General features: G+C 46.6%; 1 protein-coding gene across 1 annotated transcript in view; it reads right to left on the reverse strand.

Moving 5' to 3' along the window:
* The window catches only part of ZFR (zinc finger RNA binding protein), a 71,123-nt gene extending 56,209 nt beyond the window's left edge, over positions 1-14,914 (reverse strand). Inside the window, exons 1-2 of the mRNA XM_081088877.1 lie at positions 14,486-14,914; positions 14,076-14,175 (exon numbers count right to left, since the gene is read on the reverse strand). Of these exons, the coding sequence (XP_080945003.1) occupies positions 14,076-14,175; positions 14,486-14,522 (137 nt within the window). The 5' untranslated portion in view covers positions 14,523-14,914. The remainder of the gene's footprint in view (positions 1-14,075; positions 14,176-14,485) is intronic.
* Positions 14,915-25,256: the final 10,342 nt, after the last annotated feature.

Raw genomic sequence — 25,256 nt, forward strand, 5'->3', positions numbered from 1 at the left:
TTCAAGGGAAAGTTATTATTAATGCACAATTCTGTACCCAGATAAATTAAGGAAGAATACATATTTTTCTTGGCATTCAAGGACTGAAAGAGTTTACCACCTCTATATCACATGATAATGTATTTTTAGGGCACTACACGATAGTGTATTTTTTTAAACCAATCAAGAAAAAGATTGTAAAATCCTGCAAACATGGATCCAAGCCCAGGAGGGAGATGAAAGCCCAGGTTAGAAGCTGTGTAGCAGCCCAGAGAGGCAATGAGGTTAGAGTAGAATCAAAGGAAGGACAGAAGCCTCCAGGAGCAAGACGTTTAGGAAAGAGGACTGGACAGTAGGCAGTAGAATGGCAGACTGGAAATATCTTTTTTTTTTTTAAATATATTTTATTGATTTTTTTACAGAGAGGAAGGGAAAGAGATAGAGAGTTAGAAACATCGATGAGAGAGAAACATCGATCAGCTGCCTCCTGCACACCCCCTACTGGGGATGTGCTTACAACCAAGGTACATGCCCTTGACCGGAATCGAACCTGGGACCCTTCAGTCCGCAGGCCGACGCTCTATCCACCGAGCCAAACCGGTTTCGGCAAGAGACTGGAAATATCTTAAAATATAATCAAGGCACCAACAAGATTGGGGGTTGGGGGGAGTAAGAAAACACTTCAGGAAATATAAAACTGCTCGATCCCAGTAAAAGACATCACATTTTGAGCAATTAGTAGGGTGTAAAAAGGAAGAAATTCATTTTAATTTGAGCCTAGGAAGAGGCTTCTATTAAGTGGTACAGGGCTGTAAAAGTGAAACATAGGAATTACAATCATAAGACAGTACTTGGCTTACAGTATGTACTATTTACACAGTCATAACAGTGGAAATTTTGTTTTAAAGTTTTAGAATCAAACTAATATACAGAAGATAAAATTATAATGTATAATAAATTCAACAAATTAAGTCCTAGAAAAGCATATTATTTAGTGATACAAAGTTTAGATATAAAACCAGAATGGGCAGAATTGGGAGGCAAGAAGAAGAAAAAATAAGGGAATGTTGTTTTCATTGTAAACCCTCCTACATTACTTTATTTTTTTACTTATTTATTTTTGGTTAATCCTCACCTGAGGATGTTTTTCAATTGATTTTTAGAGAGTGGAAAGGAAAGGGAGAGACAGAGAAAGAGAGAAACGTTGATGTGAGAGAGACACATTGACTGATTGCCTCCCACAGGTGCCCCAACTAGGACTGGGGATCAAACCTGCAACCAAGGTTTGTGCCCTTGACCAGAATCGGACCCGGGACCCTTCAGTTCATGGGTCGACACTATCCACTGAGCCAAACCAGCTAAGGCCACTACTTTATTTTTAATTACATCATGTATTACTCTGGTGGGGAAAAGAAGCATAAAAGCACTGGAATAGAATTCTTAAACTGACAACTAGGATGACTAACAAACCCCAACTTTACATACTTCTTTCTAGTTATTCCAACTCCACTCTAACTTCTACGTTCTGGCCTCCACCCTTACTTATGTCCAACTCTGAACCCATTTTTAATGCTTTCAAATTCCATTACCATGATCTGGCTTTACATTACACTAAATTTATAGTCACAACTGAAATTAAAATAACTTATGAACAAACAGCTTGCCATATAAATGGCATCTGGTAACAGAGAAAACATTTCTATACTTCCTTTAGTTTCCATACAACAGTGGTTCTCAAAATGTGATCCAAAGACGGCTAAGGGTCCTAAGAGGATTCCTAAGGGACCTTTCAGAGAGTCGAGAAGGTTCCCTTTTATAATTACAGACTGCCTTCATATATTTTAACCCAAACAATTTATTACAACAGACTGAATGCAGAAGCAGATTTAAGAATCCAACCATCTAATTGAAATATTAAAAGGATTTGTAAAAATATAAAACAATGGCTCTCGTGTTTCACTATTTTGGGGGAGGTAGGAATATAGGTATTTTTCACAATGATATTTTTGGTTAGCATATAGTGATTTTTAAAAATATATACATTTTTATTGATTTCAGAGAGGAAGGGAGGGAGAAAGAAATATCATCAATGAGAGAGAATTGTGAATCAGCCGCCTCCTGCACGCCCCCTAGTGGGGACCAAGCCCACAACCCAGGCATGTGCCCTTGACTGGAATCGAACCCGGGACCCTTTGGTCAGCAGGCTGATGCTCTATCCACTGAGCCAAACCGGCCAGAACAGCACATAGTGATTTATTATTCTTTTTTTTTTTTAAATATATTTTATTGATTTTTTACAGAGAGAAAGGGAGAGGAATAGAGATTTAGAAACATCGATGAAAGAGAAACATTGATCAGCCGCCTCCTGCACACCTCCCACTGGGGATGTGCCCGCAACCAAGGTACATGCCCTTGACAGGAATCAAACCCGGGACCTTTCAGTCCTCAGGTCGACGCTCTATCTACTGAGCCAAACCAGTTAGGGCTATTATTCTTATTTTAAGATGATTTGATAAATATTTTTTAAAATGTCTTATAGTATTATATAACCCATATAAACAAAGCTCTTTGGGGTCTTCAATAATTAGAAGTATTAGAGAGGTCCCAAAACCAAAGAGATTGCGCCCTGGCTGGTCGCCCTGTCTGGTCTGGCTCAGTGGAGAGAGGGCCTGCCCATGGACTGAAGGGTCCCAGTTTCCATTCTGGTCAAGAGCACGTACATCAGGGCCCCGGATCAGGGCGTGTGTGCTAATAGATGTGTCTACTTCATATCACTCTCTCTAAAATTCAATGGAAAAATATCCTCGGGTGAGGATTAACAAAAACCAAAAAGTTTGAGACCTGCTATTTCATGATACAAAACATTCACGAGTAGTCACCTTTCATTTTTCTGCTTTTTAATTACCTTTAAGCAAAATGTTTCCTTCTATCCAACAGGGAAACTGTCAGTTCCTAGGGAAAGGGGGCAGTGCCTGAGTGACCAGAGCCTCAAGTCTGTCACCTGCAGCTGCAGTATCTGTGTCCAGGGCTCCCAATCTCCAAGTTCACCCAGTATGCTGCTGTACAAGTATCATTTTCTTTGTTAGCAGACACATGAAAGGCACAGGGAAGTAATGGCCTAGAACTCTGGAACGTACACAGGAAACCAGCACATAAGGTGAATTTTTAAAAAACCTACTACTTCTCCCTTTAAGGGAGAACTGTAAGGAAACTCTTGTCTCAGTCCTGGCTGTGGGTAGAGGAAAAAAGTCTCCCTATCCCTCCCTCCCCCTAGCCCTTCCCCTAGGCTTGGGCTCTAGAATTCACATTATTTGAACAGGAAGATTTTAAGCCAGTGATGGCGAACCTTTTGAGCTCGGCGTGTCAGCATTTTCAAAAACCCTAACTTAACTCTGGTGTCGTGTCACATATAGACATTTTTTGATATTTGCAACCATAGTAAAACAAAGACTTATATTTTTGACATTTATTTTATATATTTAAATGCCATTTAACAAAGAAAAATCAACCAAAACAATGAGTTTGCGTGTCACTTCTGACACGCGTGTCACAGGTTCGAAGCCAATGCGTATCTGGGAAAGCAATGCTCCCAAGTGCCACAGAATGCATATTCCTCACTAATGCTACCATGTTCCAAGAAACAAGAGATCTCAATAAAAAAATCACAACAAAACCTGTAAGGAAACAAGTTACTATGAGAAAGAATTTGCAGAATAAAGGTTTCCTTAAAAGACTAAAAATATTAGAATTATTGGATATAAAATATAAAATAAGTACACTTAAAGAAGTAAAAGAGGCTATCAAAACTAAGACCAACAACCAAAAGATTAATCAAAAACAACCAGATAAAATTTTCAATCCTCACCAAAGGATGTTTTTATTGATTAAATTTAGAGAGAGAGGGAGAGAAACACTGATGTGAGAAAGAAACATCAATCAGTTGCCTCCCATGCATACCCTGAACTGGGGATTGAACCCAAAAACTAGGTTATGTGCCCTGACCGAGAATTGAACTCACAACCTTTTGGTATATGGGATGATGCTCCAATCAAATAAGCCGGCCAAGGCCAGATAAATTTTTAAAAGAAGCGAACAGAATGAAATACAGTATATAAAAATTATCATTAGAAACTCAGAAAGATACTACGTAACTGATTAGACATGGCTGGCAAAAAAATTAGTGAACCAGAAAGTGTCTATAAAAATTACCTAGAATGTGCAGAGACCAAAGAGATGAAAAATATTTTTACCGATTTCAGAGAAGGGAGGGGGGGGGGAGGGGGAGGGGGAGGGGGAGGGGGAGGGGAGGGGGAGGGGGAGGGGGAGGGGGAGGGGGAGGGGGAGGGGGAGGGGGGAGGAATCAATGATGAGAATCATTGATTGGCTGCCTCCTGCATGCCCCACACCGGATATCAAGCCCGCAACCCAGGCATATGCACTGACCTGGAATCAAACCATGATCTTCTGGTTCATAGATAGACGCTCAACCACTGACCCACACCAGCCGGGCTAAGCAAAGTTTTATACTAGTTTTTTTTGTAGCGCCAAATGATTCGATTCTAATTTTCCTATAGTAGCTACCCATTAAAATTATACCAATAATTTGATAACTATCAAATTCTTGATCCAATCTCTCTAAAGCCCTAACATTGCTGACTACCTCTGTCTTGATTTTTATGACATTACTTTCCTCCAGCTCTCTGCTCAACCAGTATTTGTTCTTTCTCTGGCCCTACTTTAAACACAGACATTACCCCAGTTTATAACCACAGCACTACTTTTTTCTATTTTTCATTCATTCAAAAAAATGTTTACTAATATTTGATGTATGCCAGGCACTATATTTTATCATGTTTCAACCATACCTGTAAACTATTTATGGTGGATCACTACCATGTGAGTAATATCCAGACTTATATTATCAATCTTTATCCCTTTTCTTAAGCGCCATTTCCAACTGTCTACCGAATGTAATACTAACATTGATGGGGATGTAATATATGCCAGGAATTGTTCTGAGCACATTATAAATATTATCTCATTTGATTCTCAAAACAGCACAATGGGGACTGTATAGGCCTCCCAAAAACGCTGGTAATGTTCTAATTTTTCATCTGGGTGATATATTACACTTCAACAAAGAATTTATAAAAAATCTCAATCCCATGAGGTAAGAATCCCATTTATAGATGAAGAAACTGAAATATCAAGTGACTGTTTGCTTCAGATCACAAGGCAGGTGGTAGAGGGAACCAGGATTCAGCTGAGGTGGGCTGACTTCAGAGCCCATCCCCTCTGAAGCAGATCTTACATTCCTATCTTGGCTCAATACATTTCCTTTGTCTAAAATAACATTCCCTGGCCCTAGGTGGTTTGGCTCAGTGGACAGATCACTGGCCTGCAGACTGAAGGGTCCCGGGTTCGATTCCAGTCAAGGGCACATGCCCGGGTTGTGGGCTCGATTCCCCAGTAGGTGTCGTGCAGAAGGCAGCCAATCAATGATTCTCTCTCATCATTGATGTTTACATATCTCTCTCCTTCTACCTTCCTCTCTGAAATCAATAAAAATATATTTAATAAAAAACTTTTAAAAATAAAATGACATTCCCTGGATTTTCAGACAGACAGACCATGAAGTCTACCTCAAATTCCTAGTCAGAATCCTCCAATTCTCATTTTACTATTTCAGTAAAACTTAATTATGATCATTATCATGGCATCGTTATTCTGGGTATATCTGATCTTTTCCCACTCTCATCCCTCAGAAGTGTAAACTCCTTGAGAGCAGGGAATGTGCATATTGTAGCTGCTCATTAAATATCATGTGAGTTACTCCCTACAAGTGTATTTTAATATACATATCATATAAGACTAATAATAAAACAAAAAAGCCCAGTGTTCTTTATTTCATCAATCTGTGCTCTATAAGTAAGAATTAAGAACTGCCCTGCACAGCTTTCACAAAACACTAAGAAATGTCCTCAGAACAATGACTCTAATTCTGACAGAGTGGTGCCAAAGCAATTTATGGACAAGCACAGTGGGTGCACTCCTCACCTGTAATCATGCGTCTAAGTGATCCTAACTTACTTTGTTAATTACTACATTTACAAGCCCAAGAACTGTCTTGATTAACCTGATGGCATATTTCTGAATAATTTGGCTTATTTTATTTTTATAAATACCTCTACTTAACCAGCTATACATTGTAATCCAAATGCCCATAAGCATAAATCTCTGGGCGCTCTATTTAATTCAATGATGTATTTGTCTATCTCATATCAATACCCCATTTTCCTGTTTAATAAAGGTGGATACAGGATAATACAAGAATTCCTTATCACACCTCATGACTACTTTTGGACTAATACGCTTTTCAAAACCAGTATTAGAAGTCCTTTATCAAGTTACCCCAAAAATCCTGTTGAGATATTTATTGGAAATACATTAAATATATGGATCACTTAGGGAAACTGATAACTTGATGGTACTGATTTTTTTTCACTCCATGAACATAGCTCATTTATTTATGTCTTCTTTTATGGCCTAATATATTTTTTTCCTTAAAGTGTTTGCATATCTCATTAGTTTTATTTCTACTTATTCAGTTAGTTTTGTGGCTCTATATAAACAGGACTTACTTTACACTGAAACTGTGGTCTACCCACACTCAAGTACCTACTTTTAAAACATTTTACTTTGAGATTATAAAGCTCCATATATTAAGTATATGATAAAAGTCAACTAAGGAGTACTTTAAAAACCATTATAGTATTATTCAAATCTCTACTTCATAGAAAACTAGCAGTGGTAAAATGCCTTCTAAAAATCGGGGAATGGGCTAGTAAGTTTTATATTTAAATCTTTACCTCAAGGCAAATTAGGTAAGGAAACGGAGTCTTAGAAACGTTAAGTGACTGAAGGGACACAGCTGGGATTCAAATCCCAAGTCTAACCAGCTACAAATGCATGCCCTTTCATCCTAGTAATTTGTAAGGTAGTTTACAAAAGCACACCTTAAACAGCATTCTATTCAGGGATACTCTGGCTCACCCTACTCTTAAAATTATTAATAACATTAAAAAGGAAATATCGTCAACATTAACAGCAACAGTCTTTTTGGAAAGAAAAATTTTCATTATTTCAAACTCACTCATGCACTATGAATCCTAAGATCTCTGATTCAACAATGGAAGAGCTGATATAATTAGCAGTTGCAGTATTTTTTTTTATTTTTTTTTGTAGAGCCAGTAAATTTCCATCACCATGATTGGTTTCAAAAACCTGTTCACCTGGTTTTTGCAGCTTCTCAGTGATTATTCCTTTTTTACCTTACTAGTGTTACTTTTAATCTTTCCTTCAAGACACAATATTTTATACTAGTTACTTTTATTCTTTCCTTCAAGACACAATATTCATAACACTATATTCAAATAAAAAGTTAAAAAGAAAGAGAAGGGAAAATCCCCCCTGCTTACCCAATCAGCCTACCCAAGTTATCTTAGTGATGTGAGATAATTATAATTTAGGAACAGATTGTCCTAAAGACATCTCAAGAATCATTAGTTGATATGCCTTCTTTTAACTAGCAGATACTTAAACTAATGTCCAGAAAACAGTCAAAATCCCACTTAAACATTTATCTCTTAGCATTTGCTAAGACTCTAAGAATATGGGGGTAAAGCAATTATTTTGCAACCTTTATGCAATCTCTGAAGTCTTCAAATTCAATAAATGGTGGATATAAAAAGTGTAAAAAATGTTGCCAACTGATTATTTTAAATAGCTAACTATACTGAAAGGTAAAATAACATTCAGATATCAATGATACACTAAGCATTATATATAGGACAAAGAAAACTAGTTTAATTAAACACATGCTAAAGATTTAGGTTATCCAGGTAAAAAACAAGTATCTTGAGTAGCTGGAAAGATGACAAGGAACTGATACGTGCAAAGCTTTTCTAAAGAATAAGGGAAACTGCTGGTTTAAAGGTCTCAAAAAAATGGTTGTGTCTTATTAATAGTGATATTTAGTGGGATTACTTTATTTTACATTAAATATACATATATTTATATATACCACAAATCAACTTTTGTATCACTGCCAATGAAAGAGTGGTAATGATTTTGATTCTATGAAACTATTAATTAGAAAGTTTTTCCTTCCTCACCTTTTTTAAAATATATTTTTATTTATTTCAGAAAGGGAGAGAGAGAAACATCAATGATGAGAGAGAATCACCTATCAGCTACCTCCTGCACACCCCACACTGGGGATCACGCCCACAACCCGGCTGGCATGTGCCCCGACCAAGAATCGAACCATGACCTCCTGGTTCACAGGTCGATGCTCAACCATTGAACCATGCCAGCCGGCCCTTCCTCACTTTCTTTGCTAACCTAAGTCCTTATAACTATTAAAATAGTTTCCAAGATTTATTATGAATTAGATTTGTCTGTCTAAAAGGAAGTTTATCTTCTCAAACCAAAAAGGTACTCTACTGAATGAAGTAGGTGATCTACCCAACCAAGTTCCCTTTCTGCCATGAAGCCATCTCTATTTTTTCACTGTGCTTGAGGTCTGCCTTGTTCCACACACCCCAAATTAACATTCTATCAACATATTTAATACATACATATACATACACAAATACTTATAAAAAATGTTTTTGATTTCTTCATTTTCAAGGGGGGGGGACGGACAAATTAAAGGTCAGAAAATGAAAAGATTACATCTGCAAGAGTGGCAAATGGCATAATAAGTTTATTTACTTGTCTTAAAAAAATAACACAAAGCAGGAAGAAAAAACTCAGCAGCTGATGGAACATGTAGCATAAGAACTGAACAAATGCCTACCACAAAAATGTTTCATATGCATATATAAATGAAAACCTTGGTTTATCTTAAAGTTATTAGTAGCAGAACTTATGAGATCTTTAAAAAATCCTTTTTAAAACCTTGATTTTTAAATTTCCATTATGAATCTCAAATATTAACAAGCAATAGTCTAAGCTCCAAATAAATTTAATCAAATACCTTACATAGCTGTAACCAAAATAGCTTAGAACCAGAATCAAATCTAGACTTAAGAGTCACTTTCATTTCTCTGAATTCAATGACAGATGAAGCAACTGCCCACAGCATCCACACATAACTGCTTAAGACTTGAGTTTGCACCCTTCAAAGCAGGCCTTAGCCTTCCATGTTTAAAAGTTACATTGTAATGATTTCTAGACAGGAAGAAAAAGGGCATCCTTGTTGCATTTTTTGTATATGCTTTTACTATTAATGCTACAATAAGACCTCAATATAATGGACTAATTCAGGTGAGGGCGTGTCCATTAAAGCCAAAAGTCTGGCCCAGCCAGTGTGGCTCAATGGTTGAGCGTGGACCCAAGAACCAGGAGGTCATAGTTTGACTCCCAGTCAGGGCACAGGCCTGGGTTGTGGGCTCCATCCCCAGTAGGAAGTGTGCAAGGGGCAGCCAATTGATGATTCTCTCTTATCACTGATATTTCTATTCCTCTCTTCCTCTCCCTTCCCTTTTTGAAATCAATAAAAAATTAAAAAAAATAAATAAAAGGCTGAGCCCTAGCTGGTTTAGTTCAGTGGATAGAGCATTGGCCTGTAGACTGAAGGGCCCTCGTTTCGATTCCAGTCAAGGGCACATGCCTGGGTTGCGGGCTTGATCCCCAGCAGGGGCGTGCAGGAGGCAGCCAATCAATGATTCTCTCTCATCACTGATGTTTCTATATCTCTTGCTCTCTCTCCCTTCCTCTCTGAAATCAGTATCAATATATTTTTTTAAAAAAAGGGCTGAAATAGGTTTTCCAAATGTGTATGTTTAAAAATTGACAAATTAGTTCACCTGTTATTTATACAGACACATTTGTGTAATTAAAATTATGTATGAGAAGTTCACTTTCACAGAAATTTTTGACATGGGAACATTGTTAAAACTGCTGCAGAAAGTCATGTAAAGAACAAAACCAATCACTGTGAGCGATACAAAGTGATCAAGTGATACAGTGTGACTGTGTGATCATTCTCTGAATACTGTTTACCAGCAATGACTCTGGGATTTAAATTTGTAGACTACTAGAGGCCTGGGGAGGAGGGGAGGGAGTGTCCCCTCAGCCCAGCCAGCACCCTCTCGCAGTCCAGGAGCCCTCACTCATTACTACCCGCCTGCTCGCTGCTCCTTACCCCTCAGCTTGCTGCTCCTTAGCGCTGCTGCAGAAATGGGAGAGGCTCCCACCACCGCCGCTGCGCTCGCTAGTCATCAGCCTGGCTTCTGGCTGAGCGGTGCTCCTGTGTTAAGCGTCTGCCCCCTGGTGGTCAATGCGTCATAGTGACTGGTCATCCAACATTTGGTCAATCTGCATATTACCCTTTTATTATATAGGACTAGAGGCTTGGTGCACAAAACTCGTGCAACAGGAGGGGAGGTCCCTTCACCTCGACCTGCATCCTCTTGCAATCCAGACCGCTTGGGGGATGTCCGACTGCTGGTTTAGGCCCAATCCTGCAGGGGATCGGGCCTAAACCGGCAGCCAGACATCCCTCTCGCAATCTGGGACTACTGGCTCCTAACCGCTCACCTGGCTGCCTGCCTGATCACCCTTAACCATTTGCCTGCCTGCCTGATCACCCCTAACCATTCTGCCTGCCTGCCTCTAACGGCTCGTCTGCCTGCCTGATCGCCCCTAACTGCCTCTGCCTCGGCCCCCACCGCCATGGCTTCATCCAGAAGGTCATTTGGCTGTCTGATCTAATTAGAATATTACATTCTTATTATTATAGGTAGTTGTAGATGTGTAATATTTATGTGGGCGAAATTACTACAGTGTTTTTTCTAACATATGACTGGCCTATTGGCTAAAATTTGTTACAAATAACAGTGAGCCCGAGCTGGTGTGCTCAGTGGTTGAGCACTGACCTAAGAATCAGGAGGTCGCAGTTCGCAGTTCAGGTTCAATCCCCAGTAGAGCGTGTGCAGAAGGCAGCCAATCAACAATTCTCTCTCATCATTGATATGTCTATGTCCCTCTCCCCCTCTCCCTTCCTCTCTGAAATCAGAAAAAATATATTTAAAACAACAACAAAAGAACTATTTAAAAAAAAATTTAAAGCAGTTAATAACAAAAAATATAACCTCTAAATTTCATTATAAGCAAATCTTGGTTAAAAGCATTTTAAAATGAATAAGGTGTTAATTTCCACATGTGATATACAAACTAGAAATTTTGTCCGTTAAATCTGAAGGTTAAATGAGGTCTGAAAAAGCGAGAGCTTACTGTACATGTTCATTTTATTGAGCCAAAATATTAGCCTTATTGGGCCTCATTTATTCCTATCAAAAGCAAACAATTTCCACGTACTATATTTATATGAGGACAGAGCATCTTAATTAGTTTTGCCAATATATGCATAAATAACATTTTTAAAAATATTCTCACTAGACATATATGTAGCAAGTAATAATTAGATTGTTGTTAGTTTACTGAAACTATGAGATTCAAAGCCGAAGAAAAATTAGGTACAGAAATTATTTAATAGTTTCCTATATTAGGATAAAATACATACATGCAACTATTTTATTTAAAAAAATAATTACCTTTAAATTGGCATTTGCTCCCCTCATTTCTATCTGTAGGTCGGCATTAGAAAAATATTTCAAAACTGCCACAAACAACAAACCCACTACATTTTCAGTAAATAAACCAAAAAGCTATCACTCTGCCCATTTTAACAGAAAAATACTGGGTAAAACAAGTAAAATTTTGAGTGGTTAAATACAGCCTTGTCTAGAACACAAAGTACTTGGTAGCACTGGATTTATGGCACAGATGCGGAGTAGCTATCTCGTTTCCCAGAAAAAGAAAACAGCTAATATTTTTTCTCTCTCCACAAAAAGTATTAGCCCTAAAAGCTTTTAACAAAGTAGCTGAGACTTTACTAGTTTACAACTTTTAAGCAAAGGGATTTGCTAATGTTTAAAAAGCCCCAACATTTTGCCCCAGTTACCTGTCATCTCAGTATTTATTTATTTGAAATTGTACCCAGATAAAAGAGTTGTAAAAAAAAGTCCACATGCATTCAATAATTAGCAAAACACCAATTTCATCAATAAATGGCACATTTATACATGTTAACATCTCCTAAAATCAATGGTAGTAAGCACTGTCATGTTTTAATTGGTAGCACATTTTTAGGGGTATAGGAAAACAATGATGCCCCTTTACAATAAATGGCATCTTAGAAATTCCATGGAATAAGGCAACTTTCTCAGAATTACAAATTTTTAACCCCAAAAGATGACCGAGAATCTCATTTTCTACATGAGGGAAAAAGAAAGCCCCGATTGAGTGTTGCCCCCCAACGTCATAAAATCGAGAGCAAACAAGACGGGCACCCAGGTCTTCTGGTTCCCGCTGATGCCCTTTGCACGACACCTCCCGCTGCCTGGAGTGATGAGCGGGGAAAGCGACCGGGTTCGACAGTGACCATGTCCCGTACTCACTCTCACAGATACAGTCCATCCCGCCACAGGAAGCCTGCCATGTAGGAACTCTCCATGCTCGTGGCCTGAACCTGGACTCTCCATGCTTGCGGCCTGAACCTAGATCTCCATGCTCGCGGCCTGAACCTGGACCTCCATGCTCACGGCCTGAACCTGGATCCACATGCTCACGGCCTGAACCTGGACCTCCATGCTCACGGCCTGAACCTGGATCCACATGCTCACGGCCCGAACCTGGACCTCCATGCTCACGGCCTGAACCTGGATCCACATGCTCACGGCCCGAACCTGGACCTCCATGCTCACGGCCTGAACCTGGATCCACATGCTCACGGCCTGAACCTGGATCCACATGCTCACGGCCCGAACCTGGATCCACATGCTCACGGCCTGAACCTGGACCTCCATGCTCACGGCCTGAACCTGGATCCACATGCTCACGGCCCGAACCTGGACCTCCATGCTCACGGCCTGAACCTGGATCCACATGCTCACGGCCCGAACCTGGACCTCCATGCTCACGGCCTGAACCTGGATCCACATGCTCACGGCCTGAACCTGGATCTCCATGCTCACGGCCTGAACCTGGATCTCCATGCTCACGGCCTGAACCTGGATCCACATGCTCACGGCCTGAACCTGGATCTCCATGCTCACGGCCTGAACCTGGAGACAGGCTGTCTCAGAATGACCCAAAAGTAACAGCGACGACAACAAAACACCCCCCTTTTTTGGTTGGTGACACCTGAGAGATGAAGGCCCCCCTTCCGGTAGGCATTTCCTAAGGCGCATGGCAGTCACTCCGTGCCATCTCCCCTGCACCGCCCTTTCCCCAGGGCACCGGCTCGCTCCGGTAAACGACGGGCCCACAGGAGCCCAACTCGCAAACCAGGGGAGGCGGCGGCCGCCTGGAACCTGGCCGTCTCCGCAGCCTCCGACCCGCACCCGCTGCACAGGTGGTTGGAGGGCGGGCATCCCGCCCGGAGGGAGCCCGGGAGCAGCAGGGCCGGGAGGGGCGCCCGCAGTTTGCTCGCGGGGCTCGGGTGCAGGGCCCGGGGAGCCGCAGGCCGGAGGAGAAGGCACCCGAGGAGACGGCACGTTATCTGGGCTCCGGGGCCCGGCCGGGGCCGGGCGGAGACCGATGCGGCTGCGACTCGGCATCCCCCCACCCCCGGCGCCCGCCCGCTCCGAGACCCGGTGGGAGGGCGCCCCGAGGTGGGCACGGGGCCGGCGGGAACCCGGCGCCGGGGCCCCGGTTCCCTCCACGGCCCGCCGGGCGGGGGCGGCGGCCGGGCTCCCAGCCGCGGGAGGCCATTTTGGCTGCGGGGCCGCCGAGAGCCCCGGCCGCCCTCCACGTCCCCAAACCTCGCCGCTCTCGGCCCGCCCCCCACGGGGGCCGCTCCCCGCCGCGGGCCGGGCGCAGCGGGAGGGGCCGGGCCGGGGCCGCCGCGCGGGGGGCTCGGGGCCGCGGGCGGGGACGGCGCGGGGGCGTCGCGCCGGCGGGATCCGGGCGGAGGAGCGGGCCGGGGAGGGGAGGGAGGGCGGGAGGGAGAGGGCGGGAGCCGTTACCTATACTGGGCCGCAGCCGCCGCCGCCGCCGCCCCGCTGTGGGTGAATCCAAAGTAGTTGCCGGTCGCCATTTTGGCATCTTCCCCCAGCCGGCTGGGCACTGCGGCGGGCGCCGAGCGCAGGGTCCCATGGCGGCCGCAGAGGCGCGGAGGCGCGCGGACGCCGAGGGCGGGAGCGGGAGAGAGAGAGAGAGAGAGAGAGGCGCCGTGAGAAGCCGCCCTCGCCGGGCCGGGGCCCTGGTGGCGGCCGCCGCCTCCCCCGCCCGCCTCGCACTCCCTCACTCACTCGCACGGGGGCCCCGGTGGCGGCCGCCGCCTCCTCCCCGGGGCCAGCCCCAAGCCCGCGCCTCCCCGCCGCCCCGGGCCGGGCCAGGGGCCGGGCCGGGCCCCGAGGGGGCACATGAGACTCACCATAGGTGAAGGAGACGACCGGGCATATGGGAATCATGGGCTCGGGCTGCTGCTGCTGAACTCTGAACTCTCACCCGCTGCCTCCCTCCTCGGCCCTGCTCCTCCTCAGCGGAGAACAGACCGCCGCCTCCCGCCGCACTGCGCAGGCGCCGCCGCGCTCGGCACGCTGGGAGTTGTAGTCCCCGCCGCCCGCGCGGCTCCACGGGGCGCGTGCCGGGCCTCCGCCGAGGCTGGCTGGCGGAGCGGCGGGGGGCTTCCCCCGAGCGACAGGGCAGGCCCCGTCTCCTTCAAAGTGGCCGGGCCAGCGAGCCGCCGTCGGGGCGGCAGAGGAGAGGGCGAGGAGCGCCTGGCCGGGCCGTGGGGGCATCGGGGAGAGTGGCCAAGAGGGTGACGTCTGTTGGCCTTTTCTTCTTTCCACTCTCCTTCCACGACTGCGTGTGCATGTGTTCTCCACCTTGCAGCCCTCGTGGCCTGCGCACTTCCCCTCGCGATTGGAGCTGGATCAGCGTGGATGCTCCATCAGTGCCCGCATTCCCGCTCCTTGTCCCTGGCCCCTGAATTAGGGAGGGAAAGACGGAGGAGAGAAAAAAGAAAGAATGGCAAGTGGGCCGTCCTGATGAGCTGGAAGCACACCCCCAAACTTCCCTCTCGGACACTCCTCCACTGCTGCTCTCTCCCACTGGCAGCCACTCCTCGACCCACTCAACGTCTATTGAGGCCTCCCTCCCAAAAATGTCAGGCTAGGTCCTGGCGATCTAGCTTTGAACAAAACAGAGTGCCTGCCCACATGGAATTTAGATCCCGGGAAAGCGGGGAGGGTGCTAGACAATAGCCAGTTGAGTGGCGTGTGGGCGGTGATGGCAGCTTTAAGGATAAAGCAGGGTAAGAAGATAGAGAGCAGCGCAGTTGCTGCTGTCAGTAGGGTTTTAAGTAGGGTGTGGAGAGGGCGGGCACCCTGAAGGGAGTTAGGGACTGGCCCGGTAGATACCTGGGGAGGAGCCGCAGGTGGAGGGTCCTAGAGCAGGAGTGCTCCAGGGCAGCGGGGACCCCTGGCTGGTTTGGCTCAGTGGGTAGAGCGTCGGCCTGTGGACTGGAGGGTTCAGGGTTGGATTCTGGTCGGGGGCACATGCCTGGGTTGCAGGCTTAGTCCTCAGTGGGGGGCATGTAGGAGGCAGCCAATCAAGGATTCTCTCTCATCGATGTTTCTCTCTTCCCCTTCCTCTCTGAAATCAATAAAAATATATTTAAAAAAAAAAAAAAAGAGCAGCTGGGAGCCTCACTGGAGATGAGGGATAGGGAGACAGGATGAGAAGGGGCCCTGGTAAATGTGCCAGATCTTTCGTGGTAAGGACAGAACTTCACTCTCTCCGTGCAAGTGTTCATTCTTCCCTCTGCTTTCTCGCCGTTTCCTCTATTTTTCCCCAGTCCTTCCAACCACTCTCTTTCCTCCTGCAGTCCCTCTTCTGGTTGACTCTTCTCCCATCTGACCTCCTCCCGCCTCCCGTCATTGCACAAGTTCTCCATCTCTCCTCTGCCTCGCTTTCTCCGTGGCCTTTCCCCAGTCCCGTCACTGGCTTCTCTTCCGTGTTAGACATGAGCATTACAGAGAAAGGCACAGGGTGCGCCAGAACGCACTCATGAAGTTAGGGCTCTATCCCACCTTCTTATAGCAGAGCAGAAACAATACCTCACCTATTTGTGCCAACCCTGCTCCCCCACACCTCCTGTAAAGGTACGGGTTCTAAGGACCCGTCTGATTTATCTGCTTATTCATTTCAGAGGAGAGAGAGAGAGAGAGAGAGAGAGAGAGGCTGTAAAATGTTTGAGAAAAATCAGTATCATTGTTTTTGAGAGCACCGATGTTTCCCTAGGCTAAAGTGGTCTGTGTTCCAAGTGTGTTGCTGGGGAAAGAAATCTTCAGCACAGGGCTCTTAGAACGGAATTGTAAAGTCATTTGCCTTGAACTTCTCGGGGCATCAAGCCTTCGCTACCCGTACAGTTGAGTGCTTTGATGGGTTTGCACTATTAATTACAAGGCCATTTGAATAAGACTGGAGGACAACAGACAGGTGTTAATCACCTGCCAAGAAGGTCCCTTTTTGGGCTAATGTTATGCTTGTTTACTTGGCTGGCCTTCAGAGGATGGAGGAGGGCAGCTGGCACACCCAGCCAGGAGCTGGTAACAGAGAGGGAGGCGGCCTCGTTGCTTTGTAACTGTTCTCCGAGGTCAGCGTAGGGCCGGAGGGCCAAGGACTGCCCTCCTCCAGGGATCTGCGGCAAGGGCCTCCCCTCCCCCCTTGCCCTGCCGGGGGCTTATTCAAAGGAGTTTTGGAGTGAATTTGGAATGAAGAGGACGTGGGTCCTTTTCCTGGGTATTTCGTAGCGGAACGACGTCATTGAATCTTTTCAAACCTGTATGGCAGGAATAACACCGCCTCTCTCACCGGGCTGCGGTGGGGGCTGAATGAGACAGCATTTCTGCTCGACAGTCCCAAGCACAAGGCGTTTACGTGCAAAGAACGCGGCTGGGTGGTGGCAAATCTCGTTAAAATGTGCCTTCAGGTAAGTGAGTCTCCTAGAAGGTTATGTCCCAGGGACTACCCAGTCTCGGCCACAGAGCAGGATGCCATCCTCCGGCCAACCCCAGCAGCTGGGAGACGTGCCTGGAAGCAGCCAGTTAGAGCACCTGCCATCCTCGTGCCCAGAAATGGCTGCATCAGAATCCGGAAAGGTGCACTTCGCATCCTGCTCCGCGCTTCGGCCGGAGGCATGGGCTCCAAACGCAGAGCTGGTGCAGCCCTTCCGCGCTGCCCGCCCTCCGAGACGAAGCGCACTCGCCGGCGTGGCGTGGCCGCAGAGCCCGGTGCCGGCTGGCCTCCCTGCCTTTTCAGCCTCTTGCGGGGGCCCCGTCTCCCCATCCCAGCTTCCTGGCCGGCTGTTCGCCGTGCTCCCCACAGGACTGCGTCCTCCCAGCCCCGCGTGGCCTCCGCGCCTCGTGGGCCCTGCGGCTCCAGGTCTCCGCTCGGTGCGCCCCTCCGCCTCCCCTCGCCCCTTCGTTCTGCTCTCAGACACCGGGCGCCTCGCCTTCGAGGCCTGTGCCTTTTACACGTTGTGTGAGTGCTTGGTTAGTATGTATGTGCAAACGAAAACAGGAAAAGGCCAAACTAGAGGCGCTGTGGCTCAGCCACACCCCCGAGCAAAACTGAGTACCCTCCTGGCGGAGTTAGCCTCTTCCCGGAGCGGAATGTTAAACCAACCAGTGGGACTCCCTGATCGACAGGAGCCAGCTGATCTGCCTGGGACCCCTGCTGTCCTCCAAGGCAGCCCCTAAAGAAAAAACCTGCTGGCACACATACACAGCTAAAATCCTGCGGCACACCGGAAACAATGATTATTTTTTTGCCGACCTGACAAAAATACAGGTATAATTTTGATTCATTCACACTGGATGGTGATTGTTGTGTTGGCTGTTGTCATTTTAAAAAATATATATTTTTATTGATTTCAGAGAGGGAGAGAGATAGAAACATCACTGATGAGAGAGAATCATGGTTTGGCTGCCTCCTGCACGCCCCCTACTGGGGATGGAACCTGTGACCCAGGCATGTGCCCTTAACCGAAATCGAACCCGGACCCTTCAGTCCACAGGCCGACGCTCTATCCACTGAGCCAAACCAGCCAGGGCTGTTGTCTTTTTTTTTTTTAATTGACAATCTAAGGCAGTGGTTCTCAACCTTCCTATTGCCGCAACTCTTTAATACAGTTCCTCATGTGGTGGTGACCCCCAACCATAAAATTATTTTCGTTGCTACTTCATCACTGGAATTTTGCTACTGCTATGAACCATCATGTAAATATCTGATATGCAGGATGTATTTTCATTGTTACAAATTGAACATAATTAAAGCATAGTGATGAATCACAAAAACAATATGTAATTATCTATGTGTTTTCCCATGGACTTAGGTGACCCCTGTGAAAGGGTCGTTCGACCCCCACAGGTTGAGAACCGCTGCTCTAAGGGAAAAGAGGGCAGTGCCCCTGAGTACATAGTCAGGTATTGCATGCTTAAAAAACTCTTGCAGCCCATCGGTTGAAAACCACTGCTCTAAGGGAATGTGTCCTTGTCCGAAATAATTCACTCTTTTCACTTCTTTGTCCCACACTCCTCCGGCCTATAAAAACCTTCCATTTTGTACAGCTCCCGGGAGAGCCTTCTAGTTGCTAGATGGGTTGCTGCCTGATTCATGAATCACTGAAGAAAGCCAATTAAATCTTCCGGTTTCCTCGGTTGGATGTTGTTCTTCAGCATCTATTTCCCCCATCAAACTGCAGCTTGAAGAAGGCAGGGTGCCTGGTGAGAGGGCCCCAGAAGTGCTGAGTGAATGAACCAGGCTGGGCACAGTGTGATCTCCCTTAAATGACTCGGAAGACAGTTCAGGAGCTCGCAGGGCCACAGCCATCATTCCCATCGTTCGCAACAGCATCGGAGGGCAAGTGAGGAAGTGCCCATTGGCTGGCCAATAACCACAGGGTGGAGCGAGCCTGAGAAAGCCTGCCCCAAACTCAGGGGAAATGTATTTACTCGCCTTTCGTCACACCTTTGAGTCAAGGCCTGGTCCCCTGATGAAAGGCCTTGTTAAAACACAAGCATGTCAGCCAGAAAGGATAACTTAAAAGCTATTCTGCACCAAGAGGGGCAGGGCATGCTGAGTAAGTATGGACTCCTGCCCGGCTGGTGTGGCTCAGTGGTTGAGCGTCACCCTATAAACCAGGAGGTCACGGTTTGGTTCCAGTCAGGGCACACGCCCAGGTTGTAAGCTCAGTCTCCAGTAGGGGACGTGCAGGAGGTAGTTTATCAATGATTTTCTCTCACCATTGATGTCTCTCTCTCTCTCTGAAAATCAATAAAAGATACATATTTTTAACTCAGCCATGACCTCTCCGTGCCTCATCTTCCTCCTCTGTAAACAGGGTTGGTAAAAGTCACATCTGAAGATGCAGGGGGGTGTTGGCAGGGCTGAACAACCCCCAGATGTAAAGTTTCTAGATCCGTGCAAGCTCTTCTGTGAGTGTTGTTCTTTATTCTAACCACCACCCGCTTTTTAAAATGGTGGTTGGAAAGAAAAGGTTTTACCATAGAATACACGAATGTTTCTATTAAAACCCAATTCTAAGTACATCTGATTTGCATACATCCTGGAAATATAGTCATTTGTGCCCTTGCTGCCCCCACTCCCACCCACCCTGAGTCAGCTTTCTGGCTGCCAATCAGCCCCCTCACTTCCCTTTCCTCGGCCCACTCCAGACTCCTCCCCACCATGCGCAGCTCAGCCAGCCTGGAGGCCAGGAGCCTTTGAATAAACCCTTCTCTGCCTGCAGGGCCTCGGAGTTGAGTCATCCTCCCCCTGAGATGCCACGGGAGCCCAGAGACTGCTGGGTGCGGACGTGACAGCCAAGGCCTTTCTCTTAGCCCGTGCCAGCCACACGCCTAAGCCACGCTCAACCTTGAGTACTTTCAGAAAGGACTCTGCTGAGGTGGCCACATTCCCACCTTCCTGGTTTCTCACAGCCACGTCTTAAAGCCACACAAGCAAGATGCTGTGCAAGGTGGGGTTGGAAGAATACATTTAAACATCTAAACAGGAGAGTGTGGAACAAGTAGAACTCTCATCACTGCAGTGAGCATGCCAATTATTTCAACCACTTTGGAGAACTGTTAAATTAAAGCTCAACAAATGCATACTTATCCAATAATACTACTCCTGGTAAACCTACCAGAAATTATATAAATACTAGAGGCAGGGTGCACGAATTCGTGCACAGGTGGGGTCCAGCCAGCCTGCCCTGATGGGGGGTGATCAGGGGCCAGGCCAGCCAGGGGGAGGGACCATGGGAGATTGGCCAGCCAGCCCTGCCCCCAATCAGGGGGGGGGGGGTGGGATTGGGGGCAGGGCTGGCCAGGGGGAGGGGCCGCAGGCAGTTGGCTAGCTGGCCCCCTACCCCCGGATTGGGGTGCGGGGCCGGCTGATCTGGGCCCTGATCTGGCTGGTTGGCTGCTGCAGTGCACGTCATAGCAACTGGTTGTTCCGGTCCTTCTGGTTCCGTCGTTCTGGTCTCTTGGCTTTTATATATATCCTAGAGGCCCGGTGCACAAAAATTTGTGCACTCGGGGGGTGGGGGGTCCCTCAGCCTGGCCTGTGCCCTCTCGCAGTCTGGGACCCCTCGGGAGATAACAACCTGCTGGCTTAGGCCTGCTCCCGGGTGGCAGAGGGCAGGCCCAATCCCTAGGTGCAGCCCCTGGTCGGGCTCAGAGCAGGGCTGATTGGGGAGTTGGGGCGCCGCCCCCAGTCATGCACAGAGCAGGGCGGATCGGGAGGTTGTGATGCCACCCCCAGTCACGCTCAGGGTAGGGCCAATTGGGGGGTTGGGGCACCACCCCCTGTCACACTCAAGGCAGGGTCGATGGGGAGTTTGCGGCACCACTCCGTCACGCACAGAGCAGGGCCAATCAGGGGGTTGGGGCACTACCCCCTGTCACTCACAGAGCAGGGCCCATCAGGGGGGTTGGGGTTCCGTACCCTGTCATGCACAGAACAGGGTCGATCAGGGGGTTGGGGAGCTCCCCCCTGTCACGCACAGAGCCGGGCCAATCAGGGGGTTAAGGAGCTCCCCCCGTTACTCACAGAGTAGGGCCGATAGGGGAGTTGGGGCACCGCCCCCTGTCACACACAAAGCAGGGTGGATCAGGGGGTTGGGGCGCCACAGCCTGTCACACTCAGGGCAGGGCCGATGGGGAGGTTATGGCTCTACCCCGTCACACACAGAGCAGGGCCGGTGGGGGGCGGTTGGGGCGTCGCCCTCTATCACCCACAGAGCTGGGCCGATCAGGGGGTTGGGGTGCCTTCCCTGTCACGAACAGAGCAGGGCAGATAGGGAGGTTGTGGCCCTGCCCCCTGTCACACACAGAGTCACAGGGCGATCCGGGGGTTTGGGCGCTGCCCCCTGTCACGCTGATCCCGGTGCTGGGAGGCCTCGCGGCTCCGCTGATCCCAGTGCTGGGAGGCATATTACCCTTTTACTATATAGGATAGAGGCCTGGTGCACGGGTGGGGGCCGGCTGGTTTGCCCTGAAGGGTGTCCTAGATCAGGGTGGGGGTCCCTACTGGGGTGCCTGGCCAGCCTGGATGAGGGGATGATGGCTGTTTGCCACTGGTCACACACCCTTCAGGGTCAGGGGTCTCCACTGGGGTGCCTGGCCAGCCTGGGTGAGGGGCTGAGGGCTGTTTTCAGGCTGGCGGGTGACTGAAGCTCCCAACAGCTCCTTTTTTTCTCTTTTCTTTTTTTATTCTGGGCCAGCTTTAGCTCTGAGGCTTGGCTCCAGCTCTGAGGCCTCGGCTGCTGAAAGCGGGTATCTGGTTTGTTTGGGTTCTATAATCGAAACACTGTTTCAACTCCAGCTCTGAGATCCCGGCTGGCTGAAAGCAGGTTTCTGGGGTTTTGTTTAGCTTCTATATTTGTAACAATGTTTCAAACTGCAAGCTCAGAGGCCGGCAGCGGCAGGCGGGGAATGTTGGGGTCCTCCATCACTGAAGCAAGCAAGCCTCATGTTCGCTTCAAGCTGCCTGGCTGCCAGCCTCCATTGTGGCTGGCAGTTAATTTGCATATCACCCTGATTAGCCAATGGGAAGGATAGCGGATGTACGGCTAATTACCATGTTTCTCTTTTATTAAATAGGAGATATATATATATATATATATATATATAAAATATATGTGTTTACTAAAATATATGTGCCAGAATATTTGTAGGAACAACTATTCATATTGTCCAAAATTGGAAACCACCCAAATATTCATCAATAGCCAAAAGGGCAAAATAAATTCTATTATATTCATGCAATAGAATATTATCGGTAATGAGAATGAATGAATTATTGATAGATGAAGCAGTATAGATGGTTCTTACAATCTAACACTGAGAAGAAGAAAAAAGCCAGACATAAATAAATTTATATGATGTCATTTATACCAAGTCTTTTTACTTCTTTCCAGCTTTATTGAGGAATAATAGACATATTATGTTGTGTAACTTTAAGGTATATGATGTGTTGATTTGCTACATGTATATATTGTGAAATATTTACCACAATAAGATTAGTTAATAGGTCCATAACCTCACATAATTATAATTTTTTACATAAAGTTTTAATTAAAAGCAGGCAAAATTAAACTCTGGTATAGTACGTCAATACAGTGGGTGGGAAGTGATGAGAAGAGAATATGAGGAGAGTTCTATGGAGCCAATAATATTAGGGTCCATCCGAAGAAATGGGTAACTTGTAAACCTTTAATTTATAAGTACAACTGGATAACAAATGGGTAACTTATAAAAATCCACTGAGTGGTCCACTGATGTTTTATACATTTTTCTGCATAAATGTTCATTTCCATGTAAAGTTTACTCAAAAATCAGTCCCCATGAGCAGTGGTTCTCCACTTTGCCACAAACACCCCCCTTTTATAGCGAATATTTTTTAAAGTATATTTTATTGATTTTTTTACAGAGAGGAAGGGAAAGGGATAGAGAGTTAGAAACATTGATGAGAGAGAAACATCAATCAGCTGCCTTCTGTACACCCCCCATTGGGCATGTGCCCGCAACCAAGGTACGTGCCCTTGACCAGAATTGAACCTGGGACCCTTCAGTCTGCAGGCCGATGCTCTGTCCACTGAGCCAAACCGGTCAGGGCTATAACGAATGTTTTATAACACTTTCTACACTCTCCTGAAATGAAAGTTGGAGACAATTGTATATACAGGTATAAATAAAATATTTTCTTTTTAAAATAAAATGTTAATTTTATTAAGAATCATTGTACTGCCTTAGTTGGAGTATAAAGAAAAAAGGAGAGGGGGAAAGACTTAATAATGAAATAATGCATATTTCAGGGTGTGGATGTTCGGTCACAACTACGCTGGGAGACACTGGGTACATGAGGCGTTTGCACCTAGGATGACAATCTCCAGCCATGCAACAGCTGCAAGTACATTCTAGCCAATGCATAGGGCACTGGTGATATGATCCTCTGAAATGGTAAACAATCTGTGCTCAAGTCTTTTTAAAAATATATATTTTTATTGATTTCAGAGAGAGAGGAAGGGACAGGGAGAGGGAGAGAGAGATAGAAACATCAATGGTGAGGCAGAATTATTGATTGGCTGCCCCCTGCACACCTCCTACTGGGATCGAGTCCAAAACCTGGGGATGTGCCCTGACTGGGAATCGAACTGTGACCTCCTGGTTCATAGGTCGACACTCGACAACTGAGCCACACTGGCCGAACTATAGTACAATCGTTCTTCCATTTGTGCGATAATGACATTCCTTTCAAGTCTAGAACATGTTACTAAAACTATGAAAATATACTTTGTGTTCATATGTCAAAGCCAGCATAGATTCTAGGCTCCGATTATTATAAACAGGCTTTGCATGTACATGGATGTCCAGTTTGATATTATAAAATCATGTGCAAGATGGCAGCTATCTCCAAATAGGAAGAGGATCATCACCAGAGAGACGGGGAGAGGAAGAGAGAAAAGGAGAGAGAGAGAGAGAGAGAGAGAGAGAGAGAGAGAGAGAGAGAGAGAGAGAGAGAGAAAGTTCTTCATGAAGCAAGGACCTTGTCTTTTCCACCTCGGTATCTCTATGCTCAGCATAGTCGTCGAATAAATACCTGCGGAATGAGTGGAAGGATGAATCCTCCAGGACTAGTCTGAACGGACCTATTTTCTCTAGAGAATGGGAAAGTGACAATACCATTTACCAGCCACTCTGTCCTCAGAATCCCAGAGAGAGAGCAGGCATAAGAGGTTCCACCAGGAACTCCTAGTATTTTCTCAAAAGAGCCAGGCGCTGGGTGCGCTGGGACTGACAGCTGGCCCGGGACTGTAACCACCTTCAAGGAGAGAACATTCACTTCACCTTGCCCTTCTCAGTGGTGCTCTAAAAGGAAAGCAACTCGCCCCAACAAGAGCGCCCGGCTTGGCCCAGGAGTACTGTTTAGGCTGGCGAGGAGAGAGGGTTTGACTGCAGCCCTGAGTAGGGTCTCAAATGATCTTGAGACCCAGCTCTGATGTATCAGGCTCCTGGGAGAGGAGTCAGGCACGAAAGTGAAAACAGTAGTCCTAGCCGGCTCGGCTCAGTGGGTAGAGCAGCGGCCTGTGGACTGAAGGGTCCCGGGTTTGATTCCTGTCAAGGGCACATGCCTGGGTTGCGAGCTCGATCCCCAGTAGGGTGCGTGCAGGAGGCAGCTGATCAATTATTCTCTCTCATCAGGGATGTTTCTATCTCTCTCTCCCTCTCCCTTCCTCTCTGACAATCAATAAAGATATGTTTTTTTTTCTTATTTTATTGATTTTTTACAGAGAGGAAGGGAGAGAGATAAGAGAGTCAGAAACATCGATGAGAGAGAAACATCGATCAGCTGCCTCCCGCACATCTCCCACCGGGGATATGCCCGCAACCCAGGTACACGCCCCTGACCGGAATCGAACCTGGGACCTTCAGTCCGCAGGCCGACGCTCTATCCACTGAGCCAAACCGGTTTCGGCACAATCAATAAAGATATGTTTTTTAAAAAACTTCAGAGCTGTAGACAGCAGCACAGGATGGCTGGCTGATGGCCTCAGAGAGGTTAACCCAGGTTGGAAGAAAGTGTGTCCCTTCAACAGCAACTGGGGGGAGCTGTACCTGGCCTCTGACCCCACA

This window comes from Myotis nattereri, assembly GCF_964212035.1.
Source record: "Myotis nattereri genome assembly, chromosome: 4".
Taxonomy (NCBI): Eukaryota; Metazoa; Chordata; class Mammalia; order Chiroptera; family Vespertilionidae; genus Myotis; species Myotis nattereri.